The 20212-nt window shown below is 33.5% G+C and overlaps 1 protein-coding gene across 1 annotated transcript in view; it reads left to right on the forward strand.

The window, feature by feature from the left end:
* DPY19L2 (dpy-19 like 2) overlaps nucleotides 1-20212 on the forward strand; it is a 76162-nt gene that overhangs the window by 32672 nt on the left and 23278 nt on the right. The window contains exons 10-15 of the mRNA XM_010988079.3: nucleotides 8294-8371; nucleotides 9132-9218; nucleotides 12410-12469; nucleotides 14945-15025; nucleotides 17043-17144; nucleotides 18198-18269. Of these exons, the coding sequence (XP_010986381.1) occupies nucleotides 8294-8371; nucleotides 9132-9218; nucleotides 12410-12469; nucleotides 14945-15025; nucleotides 17043-17144; nucleotides 18198-18269 (480 nt within the window). The remainder of the gene's footprint in view (nucleotides 1-8293; nucleotides 8372-9131; nucleotides 9219-12409; nucleotides 12470-14944; nucleotides 15026-17042; nucleotides 17145-18197; nucleotides 18270-20212) is intronic.

Here is a 20212-nt window from a genome sequence, read left to right on the forward strand (position 1 = left end):
AAGAGATAGTATCAATATATTTATATAAAACTAGAATTTTTCATTTTCTTTCTTTATAAAACTTTTTCTTTGTTTGGGATAATGTATAAAGCCACATCTCTCATCTCTTTTAATATTTAAATTAATGTGACTCCATGCCCTCCTCCTTCTTATAACAAGATTATTTTCTTCCCTTCCTGGAGTTTCTTTTTCAATGATAAACCCTTCAGCCATTAATTTGGGCCAAGGATCAGGACTAGATGTTTTTGCTTCACCATTGAAGCCAGAGATGAAACTACTTGTATCTGGAAGATTCAGGAATCTGGGTACACAGTGGATGCCACCACACTTCTGTTTAGCAAAACACTTTCCCCTTCTGCATGAGAATTTGACCCTCAGTTTACCTTCTAGCTCTCTTCCCCAAGAAACTTGCTAGTGCGGCATGACCGTGATGCGGACGAGGCACATCACTTGGTGATTGCCCGATTGCATCCGAGTGGGAGGAGTTGCAGGTGAAGCTCTTCCTGAAGGGATGCATGACTTTGGACTTCCTTAAGTGAGGCGACTCTTAAGTGTCATTTCCCTTGCAGAATTTTCCGTGTCCTACGGAGCTCCTAAGCCAAGGTGACGTCTACGTTTACATGATGTGAGTCTTCTTTCTTTGCTCCTGAGCTGTCACCTGGGGTAAGGCAACTATGTAGACTTCTTTAAGAGTTCCCAATGAAGAGAAATATCTGAAGCTGTCCTCCAGCTTTCTGAATGAACCTGAGGCCAAGTGTGAACTTAAGACCCCCTGCTTGGCAGTGACATCAAGAACTCAAATTCATCTTCTTGAAGATAGAAACTGCTACCAGCCATAGATGCCAGGTGCTTCATGCTGAAACTGACCTGAACTCCATGCTTTCACTTTTGAGTGCCACCAGTCTCTTTCATGTGAATGTCTCATAGCATGTCTGCAGTGCTGAGACAGCTGAGTTGAGTCATCAGGAATTTCAGCACCAGCTAAATGCTATGGGCACAACTAGCCTTCTCCTAAGAAAAGACTCTACAGTTCTGGTGTTGAGTGAGCTCACAAATTCAAAGGTCTCTCACCTACACAGTGTGTTTGCTCTCAAGGTCCTTGGGGTCCTGTCTTGCCAAATTAGGATTATATTAGTTTCTTGAAGATGTTCAAATGTTGGTGAATCTCAGAAAGGTTTTCCCCCAGGAGATTCCTGATTCCTTATGAATTTTTTCCCCAGTTCCTTTGTCTTTACCGAACATCAAATTTCACACACCAAGGGTCGGAAGGACAATTTTTGTCAAGCCAAATAAACCTTTTGTTTAAGAAGAGTGAATGCCTATTTGCCTTTGATCTGCAAACTAAAAGAGGTCACCAAAGTGGTTTTTTCCAAGAAGAGTTGATGTTTCTTCTCCTAGACATAGAAGCAGCTGCTCTTACTAAAAATGTCAACTTCTCTTTCTGAAAGTTTTGTCTGACCTAGCATCTTCTAATGTAAACTCAGTCTACAAGTTGATTTCTCCCTGTTAGTTTGACAGTCTCTATTGTGGCCACAGTGGTTAAAATATAGTTTAAAGTCTATATATATAAACTAAATAACAGAGTCAAAAATTAGCTTACATAAGGGTTTTATGATTTTTTTTCTTATACTAATTTTTATTTAAAACGTCTGCACTCATATCTGATTTCAGGAGCAAAATTGGTCTAAGCATTTGAACAGATTTAAAAATCTCTACTGTTTCCTAGAAGCAAATTTTGACCTACCCTCAGACCTACTTACCTTGAGGCTAGTATCCACAGAAGTTTGATGAAATCATCTGGAGGCAAGAATAGAAGTCAGTCAGTTTTCTACATTTTCACAGCAGAATGTCGACTCTAAATGAGAGAGCTTTCTTTCCAACCAGCGATTCAAGTAGCAACATTTTGGCAATTAAGCAGAATTTTCACCTGTGAAGTATTTTTCTTAGCCAAAGCATAAAGGTGATATTTAAGAAGGGTGGTCTAGATCTGCATATCCTAACAATATTAGTCTATGAAAGGAAGGAAAGGGAAAGTAATATATGCCTGACTTCAGTATTATAGTTTATTTCATTTAATCCTCATGGAGTCTAGGCAGACGGGTATTATTAACTTAGAATTACAGATGGAGACACTAAGGCTCAAAGATTAAGTTAAAATTAAGTCTGCCTAACTGCAGAGCACCAACACTTCCAATTTATTTTTGTTGCATCTCTTGGGTCTTTGAACTCCTCTCTTGAAGGCTACACACTTGGCTGTATTATGTTATTTGCTTGCTAAAATGCCGCCAACTTTAACACAGCATTAATAAAAGAAATGCACATTTAAAGAATACTTCTGTACCTTTTGTTAAACTATAATTAATTGAGTCTCCTCTATTACATAATTGCTTTTCTGTATAAGAATCTATATGATACATTTTTCATAATTAGTGTCAAGATTAATTTTCCTCACAAAGTGAATTTATGAACTTCCTTTTAACAACTATAACTGTTTCATTAAATGAACTGGACTCAACAGGAGACAAGCAGAAAGCAACTGTATTCTTTTACCCAGTACCTCTTAAAACTTATGGTCTAGACTTGTCCCCATTCCCAAATTTACATACATACTCTTTTCCCTTTCACTTTGATGAAAAATGTGATTTCAGTAAATAAAAATTTTTGAGATCCTTAAAATATTGTGTCTTCTGATCAAAGAACATAATATATATCTAGTTATTTAATTCTTAATTTCTCTCAATAATGTTATATTAATTTTTAGAGATCATATAGATCTTTCATTAAATTTTTTCCCAGGTATTTTCTATTTTTGTTGCATTTAAAAAGATTGATTGTTTTGTATTTGTTAGGTATGTGGTTATAGATATGTTAGGCAGAGTTTAATTGTATATTCAAATCTTTTAGGTCTCTAGTACTTTTGTTTGCTTTCAGTTACTGGAAGAATAATTGTTAAATTCTTCCACTATAACAGTAATTTGCTGTATCTACTTTTAGTTCTGTGAACTCTTGCTTTAAATATTTTAATGCAACATTATTATATGCACAGTTATTGTGTAGTCCTTCTATTTTCATGTAACGGGCCTTAAATTTTTTTAAGTCTATTTGTGAGTATGTAATGTGGCAAGAGCAGTGAACATAAGATGTACACTTTTCATAGATTTTTGAGTATGCAGTCCAGTATTGTTATGTACAGGCACAATGTTGTATAGTAGATCTCTAGAAGTTATTGATCTGGCATAACTGAAATCTTATGTGTGTTGATTAGCAGCTTCCCATTTCCTCCTCCCCCCTAGCCCTTGGCAATCACTATTCTATTCTGCTTCTGTGAGTTTGAGTATTATCTCTGATAAATGGAATCATGCAGTATTTGTCTTTCTGTGACTGGCTTACTTCACTCAGCATAATATCCTCATCCATATTGTTGCATATTACAGAATTTCCTCCTCTTATAAGGATGATGATACTCTGTTGTATGTGTATAAACCATTTTTAAATCCATTCAACCATTGATTGTCATTTTGGTTATTTCCACATCTTGGATATTATGAATAGGGCTACAGTGAACATGAGAGTGCTAATATCTCTTCAAGATCCTGTTTTCCATTCTTTTGGATAAATACTTAGAAGTAGAAATACTAAATCATACCATATTTCTATTTTTAATTTTTAAGAAGCCTCCATACTGTTTTCCATAGCAGCTGCACAATTCTGCATTCCCATTAACAGTGTAAAAGGATTCCCTTTGTTTCACATCCTCCCTAATACCTGTTGTCATTTGTTTTTTGATATTAGCCATCCTAACGATTGTGAGATAATATAATGTGGTGGTTTTGTTGTGCATTTCACTGATGACTAGTGATGTTGAATGTTTTTTTATATATTTAATGGCCATTTGTATACCTTCTTTACTATTTACTTTATTGGTGTTTCCTTTGCTATGCAGAAGCTTTTTATTTTGATGCAATCTCACTTGTCTATATGTCTGATAAGAGATTAATATCAAGAAGACAAGAGAAAACAAATGTTGGTGAGCATGTGGAGGAAAGGGAATTCGTATGCACTGTTGGTGGGAATGTGAAGTGGTAGAACCTCTATGGAAAACAATATGGAAGTTCCTCAGAAAATTTAAAATAGAATTACCATGTGATCCAGCAATCCCACTTCTAGGTAAATATCCAAAGGCAATGAAAACAGAATATGGAAGAGATATCTGCATTTCTATGTTTATTGCAGCATTATTCACAAGAGCCAAGGTATGGAAACAACCTGTCTGTCAACAGATCAATGGATAAAGAAGATGTGCTACATATACATACAATGGAGTATTATTCAGCCATGAGAAAGAAAGAAATCCTGCCACAGGACATAGATGGACCTTGAGGGCATTATCCTAAGTGAGATAAGACAGCTAGAGAAAGAAAATACTGTATTATTTCACTTGTATGTGGAATCTAAAAAAGTAAAACTTGTAGAAACAGGAGAATGGTGGCTACCAGGACCTGAGAGGTAGAGGAGATAGGAAGGCATTGGACAAAAGGTACAAACTTGCAGCTAGAAGTTGAATAAGTTTTGGGGATCTAACACACAGCATGATTATAGCTAATGATACTGTTTTATATACTTGAAAGTTGCTAGGAGAGTAAATCTTAAATGTTATCACCACAAAAATGAAATGGGGATTTTGAGACATGATGAAGGTGTTAGCTAATGCTGTAGTGGTAATCATATTGAAATTTATACATGTATCAAATCAATATGTTGTACACCTTAAACTTAACACAATGTTATAGGTCACTTATCTCTCAATAAAACTGGAAAAGAATAATACAGGAGTCCTTGGTAGAGACTCTAAGCTTAATAAAAAGAGGTAAATTTCTTAAATCCAGTAAAGTTCTGATTATCCATTAGCTGGAATTTTAGTTGGAACCATTTTATGCCATCCCCATCTATTTTTGTGGAGGAGGTGGGTAGTGAGGTATTTATGCTGGGAGAAAAAGAAATGACAGGAGGTTTGTTAGGCACCAACTCCTGAATTCTGGGTAGTTGATCTATAGAATAAACAAACTTGTAACAATTTATGCATTCTTTGACTCTGAGGTTCGATGGGCTTGCTTGAGCTTGCTCTATGAGGTACTTGATACTGTGTTGAAAGGAGATTTGCTGAGCTATCTATGTCTTTGCTCTTTTCCACACCACCGGCAAGTAAGTTTCTTTAGGGTGGAGATAGCATTGACCCTTTAGCATCCATTGAATGGACTTGAATTTAAAGTATTGTTTTCTAAGAAACTGTACTTTAAGCCCAAGCAACTAAGCTATAAAAAAAGTTCTAGAAAACTATATTCAGGGAAATTGGTTATTACTTGAAAGTATTACCATATTCAACTGGTACCTCTTTAAATCAAACATCTCTTTGGGATTCTTGAATGAATTATCCATTGTTGTTGTACTTATATAATAAATGCATAATCTGGTTACTGCTGAATGTTAAATTGCATGGGACTTTTCAGAGGCCCCCCCAAAAAAAGAATTCCTGGGCCCAGACATAATTACTGTGAATGCAGCCCTCTACTAGTACAAGAAATGTTAACACTGTAATTCACAGCAGAGCTCTACAATTTTTAATGTAATAAAATACAGCCAAAATAAAATGTCATGTAGTTAGAATCATAGAGTGTGTCACCTTTTCAGACTTGCTTCTTTCACTTAGCTGTGTGTATTTTAGGTTCCTCCATGTCTTTTCATGATTTGATGGCTCATTTCTTTTTATTGATGAATAATACTCCATTGTATGAATATACCACAGTTTGTTTATCCATCCATCTCTTGAAAGACATCATCCATCCATCTCTTGAAAGACATCATCGTTGCTTCTAGTCTTTGGTGATTCTAGTCTTTGGTGTGAAATATATTATTTATTGTATTATTTAATTATTTTTCTTTTGGTGGTGGGGGAAGATAATTAGGTTTTATTTATTTTTACAGGAGGTACTGGGGGTTGAACCCAGGACCTCATGCATGCTAAGCATGCACTCTATCACTTGAGCTATATCCTCCCCCCAAGTGAAGGTTTTGAGTGGGCGTAAGATTTCAACTCAATTGGGTAAATACCCAGGAGTGTGACTGGTGGTTTGTATGGTAAGACGATGTTTAGTTTTGTAAGAAATTGCCAATTTTGTCAGTTTTTTTGGATATTAGCCATTCTGATATGTTAGAAGCAGTATCTCATTGTTGCTTTGATTTACAGTTCCCTAGTGGAGTATTGTGCTTAGCATCTTTACATATGCTTATTTGCCCTCTGTATATCTTCTTTGGTTAGGTTATTTGCTCAGAGCTTTTGCCCATTTTTCTAATTCGGTTATTTGTTTTCATATTGCTGAGTTTTTCGAGTTCTTAGTATATTTTACATACCAGACCTTTATCAAATGTGGGTTTTGCAAAGATCTTTCCCCAATACCTTGCTTGTCTTTTAGTTTTCTTAATAGTGTCTTTTGCAGAGCTGGAGTTTTTGATCTTAAGGGAGTTCAGTTCATCAGTTTTTTCTTCCATGGATCATGCTTTTGGTGGTATTTCTAAAAACTCATCCTTAAACAAGATCACCTTGATTTTCTCCTGTTATCTTTTAGAAGTTTTTTGTCCGTGTTCTCCATTTAGGTCTAAGATACATTTAAGTCAATTTTTTGGAAGGTGTTAAGTCTGTAGTTTGTTTTTTTTTTTAATGTGTGAGTGTCCAAGTCTTTGAGCACCATTTGTTGAAGACTGTCAATTCTCCTTTGAATTACTTTGCTCTGTTGTCAAAGCTCAGTTGCCTGTAGTTTTGTGGATCTGTTTCTGGGCTCTATTTTATTCCATTGATCAATTTGTCTGTTTTTCCTCTCCAGTGCCATACTCTCATAATTACTGCAGCTTTATAGTAAATCTTAAAGTCAGTTAGTCTCAGACTCTTTTAAAGAGTTTTGTAGTTACCTTTGGTTATAAGCAGTTTTTACATTATATTCCTAAGTGTGGTCAGGTTTTGTTTGTCTTAATTTATCCCTTGCTGGAGGCTGCTCATACTTTGTGAATCAGTTCTTGATTTTTTTTTCTATAAATTTTGGGAACTTCTCAGATATAATTTCTTTAAATAATTGCTTTTACTTAATTCCCTTATCCCTTTCTGAGATTGAAATCTGGTCTTTACACTATGTGCTCTACATTTCTTATGTTCTTCATATATTGTTCATCCTTTTGTCCATTTTATGCTTTCTTCTGACCTGTCTTCCAATTTATCATTTTCTGTTTGGCTATATTTTACCTGCTTTTAAACCCATATTTGACTTATTATTGATCATTCTAATACTTGTTGTACATTTTTAATTTGTTCTTTGTGTGTGTGTGTGTCTTTCAGTAGCCTCTTGGAATTTTCAAACTTATCCAGACATATTTTTGAGTGATTTGTGAGCTAAGAGTAGTTTTCACAGTTTTACAGTGTTGTTTAAAGAGTATAGAAGATGAAGAGTATACAATAGAGACTGTATGTGGCCCACAAATTATAACATATTTACTCTCTGGCTTTTTACATAAAAAGTTTGCTGACCCCTAAACTAGATGTAGAGTCTTCATAGGTCTGTTTCTATTGTCTTAGTGGTAGTGTCTTATCTCCTCCTACATCTGATTAGTTTTGATGTGGTATTGAACATTGTATATGAACAATTGTAGAGTTAATTTGAGACTAAGATGATACAAACTTCTTTCAGAGAAAATTAGAATTGCTTCCCATAGGCAAATATAGGGACTAACAATCTTTAATCACTCATGCAATCAGAGATTGAGATAATTCAAAGGTGAGCTTCAGTATTTCCCAAGGCTACTTTGATTTCTGGTTCTCTCTTATCGTATTACCCTTTGAAGTACAAACTAAAGCTTGGGGACTTAGCAGGGACCCCATTTTGGGGTTTCCCTGACTGCTAAGCTTGTAGAAATCTCTCAGCTGCCTCTCAGCTGGCAGGCATCCGCTTCTTTTAGAATTAGCAGATGCCTCTGGGAGAAAAATGACCCAAAATGTTATGCTCATCTCTGTAGATTTCCATCTTTTCTCTAGTCTTAGCTTCCCAATTCTTTTTGCCCTCTTAGTAATCTGTGGCTTACATATAAATATTTTTTCTTAGCTATTGTAGTTCTCAGTGAAAAGGCTGACTCACATTACTGTGACTATCATTATTGGAAATATAACTCTCTTCTTATATTTACTATGCTTATGAATAGTGAAATGCTTGTCTACATTTTATTTTTTGCTTTTTTTATATTTTTATTTCAGATAGCTTCATTATTTCCTATGTATGTTGTGGGGTACATTGAGCCAAACAAATTTCAGAAGATCATCTATATGAACATGGTAACATTCTTAATATTTTTAAGTCATATATTAAAATAAGATCTCAGGGTTTATAAAACAGAAGTGATTCTGTTTTATATACCTCCTCTCAAGTTGTATTTAATACATATGATGTTGACAATATTTAGAAGGATAACCAGATGCCATGTTATAGCAGATTATACTCTTAACTATAGATGTTTTGTATTCTCTGAAACTTTTTAAAAATTTTTGTTTTATTATTATTGTCACTACTTTTGAAACTGCCTTTTCTCCCTGAGGCTTGAGATTTTTAACACGTCGCATGAGTGTAACACTCTGTAAAATTGATGTTTTGCATTATTGTTTTTATCTTACTCTCCAAACACATCTCCCTTAGGAAAATAAAAACTAAAAATCTTTTAGATAAGAACATAAAATAAACCTTCATTAGTGATGGAAATATTCAAGTAGTTCAACAAAAAATAAGATTAGAAAACTAAGACTTATAAGTCTTTCTCCATTATTGAATCAATAGAAACAATAGTTTTTTTTTCTATTTTATTTCTACAAAGTTGCAAATAGAGAAAAAATTAAATTCTGCTATATAGTATTTATGATGTTGAAAATACTTAGAATCTATAAATATGTTGAAATTCTGTTATCACTTGGTCAAGATCTATCTTTTAATCTTATTTATGCAAATAAAATTTGTATTAGAAATGATACATCCCTGCAGAAAAGGACACATTATGCTGTCTGTCTAATGACTATAAAATGTGTTTTTTCCTTCAATTCTTAGATTTCAGTTCTCCTTTGTTTTGTGTTGATGTTTGGAAATCCAATGTATTTATCGTCTTATTATTCTTCATCTTTGTTAATGACATTGGTAAGTGTTTCTTAAGCTCATGAAGATTTATTTTTAACCTGTCAAATAGCAGTTTACCCATCTCATAGATTTAGGAGACTAAACAGGGCCCTTTCTGGATTATTACTCACATGAAAAGTTTTCCCCAGATAATGCTTTTTCCCTGTCTCATCCTTGAAAAATAATATAATGAAAGTTTACATTTTTAAGGCAATGCCCAAGTAAATTTTTTTTAAACTCATAAGGTAATAAGGCTTACTTTTTAAAGTATGCCTTAATTTATGATAAAAATTAGTTATTTCTTTCAGAAGTCACTTCAAGTAGGCTAAATACATATTGAAGTGACACTACCATTGCCCAGAGCATTTTTGGAACTCCTCTGAATTGCTTTCACAGACAGTGGCACATTCTTTTGAATATCCTCAATGGTGGCAAATCTTCATCTTTCAAGGGTGGATTTGATTTTTGGAAACGACCAAACTCTTGTGAAAAAGATGGGTGATTGGGCTGGGTAATACAGATCTTGATCAAAATATGGCACGACAATAAAATAATAAGACCAATTTTCTTGCAACTTTCTCTGAAAGTTGTTAGTAAAGAGGAGTTCTGAACTGTTTTGAGCAATGACAACATAATTAGAGAAGTATATAGTTTCCTCATGTGAATTACTTTGATGAAATAACATTCATTTGCAGTTGTATTTGGAATGGTGGTTCAGTAAATCAGTTTTATTACCTTATAATCACATTTCTGGTATTCATAAGCCAGAACCTGGAATGTTCTTCCCCTTGGAATGCTCCTGGGATGTTCTCTTTCCACAATAATCAGAAATGACACTTACTACAGAAATACCAAAATACAGCACTTTTCCATGTATGGTGCATTGGTGGAATCTTTTGGGATGTAAGTTTTAATTTTTTTTCCCCCACAACTCTTTTTTTGCTTCATAGTAAGTATTCTTCTTTCTCTCTCCCAAAAGACATAGGTTCTTTCTTTTCAACATTTTGTCAAATTTTTCCAGCATTACAAAGTAGAGGACTTATAATAGTGTGCTCATCCACCTTTTTTTATGAAAACATTTTTTACTTTAAAATATAACACAGATATAGGAAACTTCTTAAAACAAATGTTTTATATACTGACTTAGTTCTGACCAGTACTGATAATTACTGATAAATGAACTATTTGGCAAACATCCTTAAACTACCATCAAGTCAAAACTAGAATTTTTCTAACCATTCTAGAAGCCCTCCCTGTAACGTGCCTCAGTTATGACTCCCTTGCACTCCTCTAAAACAGTAGTGTCTGTCTTGACTATGGTAATCACATCAAACTTTTCTTTATAGTTTCAGCATTTACATTTTTATTTTTAGCTACAGGTTTTCAATATGTCTCCTTGGTTTTTCCCCCAGAAAATTTATTTGTTGAAGAACCTGGGCCATTGAACATGTGAAGGGTTCTGTGGTCTTGATTTTTCTCTCGGAGTCCTCATGGTGCAGCTTTACATCTTCCTTTGTATTCTGTATTTATAATATATTAATTATTGGGTCTAAAACTTGGACAGGTTCTGATTTAATCCCTTTGGCAAGTCTATAATCAGGAGGCACATATTATCTGATGACTCTGGTTTTATGATAGCAGCCATCAGTGCTTGATACCAGATCCATTAATTCAGTAGGGATGGTAAAATGGTGACATTTTACACAGAAGTCTATTTTAAATATTATCTCTCACTTACATGAAGGCAGCATACCACTATGTTTTGTGTTTTGATTTATCAGTCTATCCTGGGTATCACTTAACAACGTATCCTGGATATTATTCCATATCTGTTCATGGAGATCTTTATTCTTTCCTATAATTTCATAGTATATATTCTCCTCTGCATGCTCTATAGATAATTTAACCACTGTTCTATGTCTGGGAATTTGGGTTGCTTCTTGTATTTCGTGTTTACAAACAGTTTTGCAGTTTGTAATCTTGTGCATTTATATTTTCCTGTTGTTGAAAGTTCAGGAATCCTGGCTCACGTAGGACTAATTAGATGATGCAAAATTCTCCTCCAAATCTAAAAAATACACAGGCCTAAGATTTCAGTTTCTCGTTGGAAGCTTTTTTTTTTCCCAACACAAACTTGGGAATAAACAAATACCTTATCAACTTGTAAAATAGTAGGAGGAGTATTTCCATTCCCTGCATGCCTTTGTCGATTTGGGCTGCTCTAACAAAAATACTAGACTGGATGGCTTAACAGATGTCTATTTTTTACAGTCCTAGATGCTGGCAAGTACAACATCAAGGTGTCAACTGACTTGGTTCTTGGTGAGGGCTCTCTTCTTGCTTTGTAGACAGATATCTTCATTGTATTTTCACACGTTGGTGAGAGGTATCATCTCTCTCGTGTCTCTTCTCAGAAGGGCCCTTAATCCCATTTATGAGGGCTCTACCCTCATGATCTAATTACCTCACAGAAGTTCCACCTCTAAATATGTCACACTGAGGATCAAGTTTTCAACATATGGATTTAATGGAAGGACATAAACATTCAGGTGATAGCACTAAGGGTATGGTTTTGGGGGACCCCAGCTGTATGCATGAGTCTTAATTCTAATTTCTTACCTTTCATAGTCCCAAGTTCTCTTCTGCTGCCCTCCCTTTTAATACAAGCCCATATTTGTAGCCCCCTTCTACAGGCCGCCTCAAAGACTGCCATAGGTTCTCTCCTAATTAATGTTTTAGTTTTTAAAATCACCTTCTTTTCTCTGACACCTGGAAGATTCCTTTTCTTTCTTATAAATTCAATTAGGCATTTTCTTTAACATTTTAAAATATTTGAGAGTTTGGAGAGGAAGGATTTTCGTGTTACTTTAGACCACTAATTTTGCTAGGTAACTGACATATACATTTGTATGGACATACCTCCCACATACCATCTACCTCCTCAGAGTGTTGCTCTGCATAAAATGTCCTAAGTAACTCACTGAGGAATTAAGTTGATTCTAGAGTCAACTTTTTGGTTTACAAAGCATTTGGCTCTCACTCCAAGGAAATTTTCCATGTCCAAATTTGGAAAAATCAACAATTAAGAAGGAAAATGGCTGGTAATAGCCAAGATGGAAGGGGGTGGCCGTGTAATTTTTGAAATTTATCATTCATATGAAATATAAATGTTAATTTTATTTAATTGTTTTATTTTATATCATGCATTTTAGGTGATAATTCTAAAGAGAAATAAACTTCAAAGATTGGGAGTATCTGAACTCCACTTTTGGGTAAGGTTCAACATTTTTAACACAATTTCTTCAAATTTTTTTTCTTTCTATAAACTGAATACAGATAACATACTTTAAAAATTGAATGATTTATAGTGAATAAATCTTACAAATAGCTACTTAGGTAAGGTGGGAAATAGTCCTTATCGACATCTACAAGTCATTTTCAAGAGGTTAGTTTATTTCAGTGCTACCTTCAGTCCTTTCTTCCTTTACCTTTCATTCTGCTTTACACCTACTACCTTGCCTCTTAAATTTATTTCTATTTACTTTGAGTTTCTCTCTTTAGATTTATTAACCTTCTCTTCAAAATAACTCAGTCTGTAGTTCTGTCCCCACTTTCCCTTTTTTTTCTATATTTACCCATCATGTCTCTTTCCTTCAGCTTCCAACTTTAGCCTCTATTATTTTTAGCCTTTAAATGTTTTCCCTACAATCTCCCAGTCCCTTCTTATTTCAGCTCAGCCACTACCTGATCTTTGTTTGACTTCTTCTCAAATAGACAAATGGATGGCCCATGTTACCTCTATGTTTATGTGTTATGTTATAAAGTAAAATAGATACATTAGTGCGTAGGCACTGCAACTACTAATTCTCATAATATCAGGCAGAAGACATTCATTCTTTTTCTCTGGGTCTTTAATGTATCCCTATTAAAAAATAAAATCTGCTGTGTTGTAGAACTGTGTAATTACATGTCATATATTGATAGGGTAAAACTGGAAAAGTTATGGTATGATAATAAGGTAGATTTCCACTTAGAATACAAAAGAACAAAACGGAATTAATTGCCAGTTTCTCATTGCTGGAAGCACTCTTTCATCCCCGATGGTGAAAATACACTTAAGTTATTGACATGACCCTTCTAATATGTGATTTTTTTTTACTTCAGAAAAATCGACAATGATTATTTTTTTAAGAGTAAACCAAGAAATCAACAGAAAATTTAAAGATTTTTATTTAATAATTAAACTCAAAAGAAAGTCAAAATCTTAATTACAAATCATTGAAAAATGACAGTGAATAGAACAGTGTCTGTGGACATTTAGGAGATTCTGCCAAAGTTGTACTCAGAGGAAAATTTATTGTCTTGAATATTTTCAATTTTAGACTGAAAAAAATTAAGCTTTCAACATAAGAATTTCAAAGAAACAAATCTAAGAGAGAAAGTTAAAATATAATGAATGTTCAGCTTATATTTGTATTTTGAAACTGATATAATTAATACTGTCAATATCTTGCAAACGGAAGAAGTGAATCATGGTAGTCATCTAAACAACACAAAAGATATTCTGGCCCCTTATGGCTATTTTTGAGAAGACAATCAAAAAGAAAAAGCAAAGATATTTTGTGAACTAATACTTTTTCTTACAAAGACACCTGTTTTGTTACTCCAAGTGATTCTTACATGCTTGTGGAATAAAGATTATATTGCATATCTTGCTCTGTCATAATTGGAAAACTTGAAAATGAGGAGGTTCTTAGGTTTCTGCATCGCATGGCATTGAAACAGTATATAGAAAAAATGGTCACTTAGGATTGATCATAATCTAATTTTCATATTCTTTGCTATCATATGGTAAATTACAAGAAAGATTCTTTTTTTTCACCTTCCTAGGTATTAAGTATTCTCTATTTTTAGCTTTTATGTATCTTTAGCAAAGGTAAATATTTACAACATAAAGCCTAAGCAAGTGCTTTTAGACCTAAGTGATTCACTTGACAGTTTTCCTCAGTAGGAAGAAATTCAGTGCTTAATAGGAGATCCCAATTTTTGATTACGAGGTAAATATTAAACTGGGTTTATGAAATTTACTCAAAAACACCAAGAGGAACTCAGTGCGTATCATAAGGAATGAGAACCCTTACAAGAAGGAAAATGAAACCTCACTGGTAATCTAAATCTCAGTTCTAAGGTCAGGCAAGGACAGTATGATTAAGCTTATTCTTACTCATGAACATGGATTTTAAATTCCACCTAGATGAAAACACTCTATGGATAAAAATGCAAAAGAAAAGGTTAACAACTCAAGAATAGCCAGATAGGTATATATAAATATATATAAGCGATAGTCCATTCTTATCAAATTGGGTTCATCCCAGGAATGCAAAGACAACAAGATGGATACAGATAGGTGTAAATACAATAGAAGAATATTCTCCTGAGTGTTTCCTTACATGTGTTTGCTTTGGTTTATTTTGTTATTCTTTATCTAGATATTTGAGTCAAAGTGTTAATTTATCTCTACTCTTATTTTTATTGATAAAAGTTTTTGGTGTTATGAATTTTGTTCTGATCATTGTTTTATATGTCTCCCTTAGCTTCTAATATGTAGTTCTCATTATCATATTTTAAAAAAATTTTTAAGTTTGTGTTTCCCTCTCACTTAAGATTTGTTAATTGAAGGTTTGTTGATTACCAGGATGCAGGGCCTTTTGTTCCTCAGCCTTCTATCTATTTTGTTTGTATTCTAGGTAATTCAAGGTTGTGCTTGGTTTTGTGGAACAATCATTTTGAAATTTCTGACATCTAAAATTTTAGGTGTTTCAGACCATGTAAGTACTTTCTAGCTAAAACATTAAAATTTCTATAAATATGTAGTTGGATAAAGACTTTTAAACCACCTGTTTTTGCCTCTTCATTTTATAGAGGTTAAAGTGCCTTCTTCAAGGTCTCAAGATAGTTATTTACTGGCAGAGTCTGTACTGAAACTCTGCAGTTCAGTGATTTTTTCAACCCACCAAGAAAAAAGTGTACCAATGAATTCTGACTTAGCCTTCCAGGAAAAAAAATATATTAAGTAGTTGCTTATATTTTGGTTAAAATACAAATAATTTATTTAGTAAGTTATTAGTTTGTTGTAAATGTTAACATATGAGCAGTCTGTACTCAGCTTTGAAATATAGAACTTAAAATCTCAATATAGTTTTATTTATAATCATAGATTAAAATTAAGAAATGATTTGATATTATTGAAGTTTTTCTTGTATAAATATAATGATAAAAATTATCTTTTCATCTTCTAGAAAACATATGGACCACTTATCCCTCATGCATGGTGTTTCTGTCTGTTTTAAGGTTAATACCTTAAATAATGGCCCTTTTCAAAGCATAAGTTCCTATTAACTAATTTCTTTAGAGAATAGAAAATAATGCATGAATTTAACTTTTATTTTCAGCACTTTGTGTTTGGATATGAGCATAGAAGAGTGTAGCATACAATAACCCACTCTGAAATTCACCTTATCTAGCACTCTCCAATTAGGACCCTATCTCATGCTGAAATTGCTTCAACTTTAACAATGGATTATGGTAGTTACTCTCTAAAAGGCCCTGTGTTATCACTGTCCAGTAGATTTGAGCCTGGATACATGTTCATGTTAAATACAATTTCAAAATATAAAGATTTATTTGCCATTTATTGTTACCTCTGCATAGTGGTTTATTAGGTTTCTTTGCTGCTGTTGTTCTTTTTATTGTTCTTAATTTTTTATTCTGTAGGGGATATATATTTTATGGTAAACTATATTTAGGCCCTCTAAATTATTTTTTTATCTACTAAATTGACCTGTGATTTTCTTTCTTGCCTTACACCATATTGTCACCCAACTCTTTACAAATCCTGAACACACACACACATTCCCTTGGTATTCTTAAGTGACTTCTATGTGACAGCTGTGAGACAGATGTGCAACTAACATGGTTTGGTTAAATTATTATTAGTCACCAGGCCTACTGTAAATTAGAAAAATTAAGCCAGCTCTAAATTATCCTTGGTACTGGTAGATAAGGGGAATCATGAGTAAATAAAAACCATAGTCATCAAAGTTGATATAAAATAATTTATGTCCTTATAAAATAATTTGCATTAATGCCAGATATTTTTCTTTTTCTGGTCTTCTGAGAAACCAGTGTAAAAATAATTGTCTCACTGAAGTAGGTAGTAAATAATGAGTAGAAAATAGGAGTTCTGCATTGGATTTGGTTAGTGGTGTTTATTTTAAAGGCCTTGGAGATCAAGTAACGAAATCAGAGTGGTATGTATAGTTATCATTCTTATGAAGAATAACTCTCATATTTAATGGCTTGAATGTATGTCTGAAAAATTCAAGAAGCACCAAAGATTGTGATCAGTGTCTGAGGCTTTGTGAAAATGGCAGTACATGGAAAATTTGCTGATGATTTACAATTTGTAGTGAAAGGAGTTAACATGAAATTTTTTTTTTCTTGGTAAATGATCTGATTATAAATTTTCATGATGAACTGCATGGTGATTTGTGTCAAGCAAATGTTGATTTTAGCTCACTTCTCATCTTCCCTGCTTATTTTTCCTGACCTCATTTTCCTTTTCATTTCTCTTGATATTTCTCTTTGTTTTTATTTTCTTTGTAATTCAGGGCATAGCATGTATGGTTCACTGTATTTTTGTTGTTTGTTTTCTTTGAGGGGCATCCATGTACCTTGGATTTATCTTCCTTTTAGACTTTTTTTTTTTACTGTTACATCAAACCAGTTATTATTGACTATAATTATTTGTGTAATTTTAATTTGTTTTACTTTATTTTTTTCCAGATACGCCTGAGTGACCTTATAGCAGCCAGAATCTTAAGATACACAGATTTTGATACTTTAATTTACACTTGTGCTCCTGAATTTGACTTCATGGAAAAAGCGGTTTGAAATTTCTTTTTTTTTCCTTCTCTATGGATATGATGGGTTCTTGCTCTTAAGCTTTCCTTTTAATCTGAAACTCAAAATTTTTATTCAGAAACACCCAACTTACTTACTTTATCATTTTTATGGTAACTTTTGCTAATCATATGGCCTTCCTCACTTGTTTTCTTATGTGTAACATCAGTAAACAATGGCCCCTACCAAGGAGAGGGCATAACATACTATATGACCCACAGTGAATTATTATCATTACAGTTCAATTACTTGTAATAATCTAGATCAGTTGGAGGTATGGGACCACTCAGGAAAAATAAACCCACATTCTCATTTTTGTTATTTAAAAATTTCACTAAATATCCCAAATATTATAAAATTTTAAAATAAGATGTTGCCAAGAAAGTTATACTACTAACCTTGTATTATTCTCTTACCTATCCAATTCATTCAAAATTGATTACTGACCACTAATTATCTGTGAGGCAGTATGCTATAGGAATACAGAGAGGAAAATGACTTGGTTCCTCCCTTTGAGAGATATGTAATTTAGTTACATGGTAAATCACTCTCTGCCATCATTCATGAGAATTATCTAACTGCTGATATTATTTTAGTACTTATTTATACTTACAGTAATTACTTAGGTTAACTGTCTCCCTTGTTAGTTCTGTAGTTTCACAAATGAAAGCAATAGAATTTTGCAGCCCAGGAAATGATAATCTAGGGACCAGGGATCAGTAAACACACATTTTAAAACTTTCTATTATATAAGTAAGGGAAAGATAAAACCAAAAGAAAGGAAAAAATAATATCCATGGCTAATTTCGGTTGAATAGTTATTATCACTAAATTTTTTGATGTACTTGTTATAACTGTTTTTTTATCATTTTGCTTCTTATATTAGAAGATGCAACTTGATAAGTATGTATTCTGTTAATGACAAAGATATTTTCACCTTTACAACATTGTATTTTGACACTTAATTTGATATAGATTTTTCCTCATTTAATGTAAAATTTAATAAATGACTGTTTTGAATAATTTGGTATATTTCAGACACCACTGAGATACACAAAGACATTATTGCTTCCAGTTGTTATGATGATTACTTATTTTATCTTTAAAAAGGTATTTAAAAATTTTTTTTGCTTGCTTTTGGGTTCAAGACCAGGACTTAGATTAATGCTAATAGCTCAGAATTCTGTCTTTTTAGGGTGACCTCCTCCCCTCCCTACAAAACTTTTTTTATTCAGATTTTTCTTTATCTAGTATTATGTGTGGGTTTTTTTTTCCCTGAAAGCCAAGTTTGAAAGGCTATTTTTATCTTTTCTTTCAAAAGAAATTTGTTGATTATTCTCTATGTACCAAGAACTACATTAACATTGTAGGTACACTTGACAAATAAGACAGGCCCACCCCTATTTTGAAACTCAAGGTCTTGGAGTAGGGAGGGAAGAGTAAACCAATAATTTCCCAAATAATTAAAGAGCTGCAACTGTTATAGGTACTATGAAAGAAAAGTACAGTGGCCACGTTGGTATCCTTCACATATAAAGCACATTCAAAGAAATATTGATCCATTCTGAGAAATGAATAGGAGAAATTTTTATAGCCATTAAAAAAATCATTCTCTATTGTTCACTGTTTTCACACTGTTATCACAATAGAAGAAATAATGTTTAAAATACCACTGGAAGATTTTTTTGGTCTGGGAGTGATTTATCTGAAAGCTTGATTAAAGACAGTGGGTCCTCAGTTTTTAGCAATTTTGAACCATCTTTATTTATATCATTTTAAAGTTTTCCTACATTAAGTCAGTGTGTATTTATTTTGTGCTTTTAAGCAGATAGCAGTAACATTATTTCTCTATTGCTTGGTCCTGTTGAAGCCAGTGTTCTATATTTAAAGTCAAATTGCATATCTTCTCTATGTAGTTGCAGTTCCCACATTTCTCATTGCTTTGTTTTCACGTAGACTATGAATAATTTATGACCGAGAAAGTCATCTTCCTCTATATCTCTGTTGTTTTACCCTTGATCTAGTTCCCTAGGGACCACTTGGAAAGAGGGCAGATAGAGGTAATGAGAAGGCATGGGTAAACTACACACAAGATGGCTGCTCTCCATTGCTCTGGCCCTACCTAACTCAAGTTGCAGATTTTCTCCACTAGCCTGCTCTAGTCCATCATGGCAAATTGTGGGATTCTTACAAGGCTCCACCTGGAGGGACTATTGCAGGAATTAACTATTCAGTGGGGAGATATCCAGCACAGGAGAAAATGATAACTAGATCTACTATTAACTATTTAAAAAAAGTTAAGATCTAAGATCCAAGACTCATAAACATAATACTAGCCCCAAAACACACCACAGCTCGAACCATGCATGTGCACTAACAGGCTCTTGCACACATGCCTTCCTGTGGCTGTTAAAGCTTCACTCCTTTCTGCATCCACATAAACCCTTCAGCCTTTACCATTCTATTGTGGCTTATTTTCCATCTCAAGGATACTTCTGATGTTCATTTAACTATTACTTGTGTGGAATCACTTCTGGGAAGGGAAGGAGGAAGGCATGTCTACTATAATTTTCCTGTGACAATATTGAATCTCAGTCTCCTATAAATGAATATATTCTATTATCTATACCTTTCAATAGACTTTTGCTTGCCAAAATGATTGTAATCTCATTTATGTTACTTGAAACATTCTTCCATGCAGGATGCTCTTGAATCAGTGAGAGACATTAAAAATTCTAAACTTAGATTTCATTTAAAATTAGAGTCCAAATTTAACTATGTATTTTTTTCAGAATGTATCTGTGACTTTACAAACCACGTATCATGTAGAGTGCAAAATTTCAAGTTCCCCGTTAATTTCTTTATCTTAAGTTGTGTATAATTGCTGCTAAAGTCTTTTTGGCCAAAGTTGGCGTCCACATTCCCCTTCACTCCTCCCCCTCTCCCTCCCTCATCACCATCTGGTACATTTTGATAAGTGTTCTCAAGGCTTCGGTAGCAGTCCCTCTAGGCTGAGATAGATCAGGGAAGCAGATATGCCACAGCTAATTTTA

Source organism: Camelus dromedarius, chromosome 7 (assembly GCF_036321535.1).
Source record: "Camelus dromedarius isolate mCamDro1 chromosome 7, mCamDro1.pat, whole genome shotgun sequence".
Taxonomy (NCBI): domain Eukaryota; kingdom Metazoa; phylum Chordata; class Mammalia; order Artiodactyla; family Camelidae; genus Camelus; species Camelus dromedarius.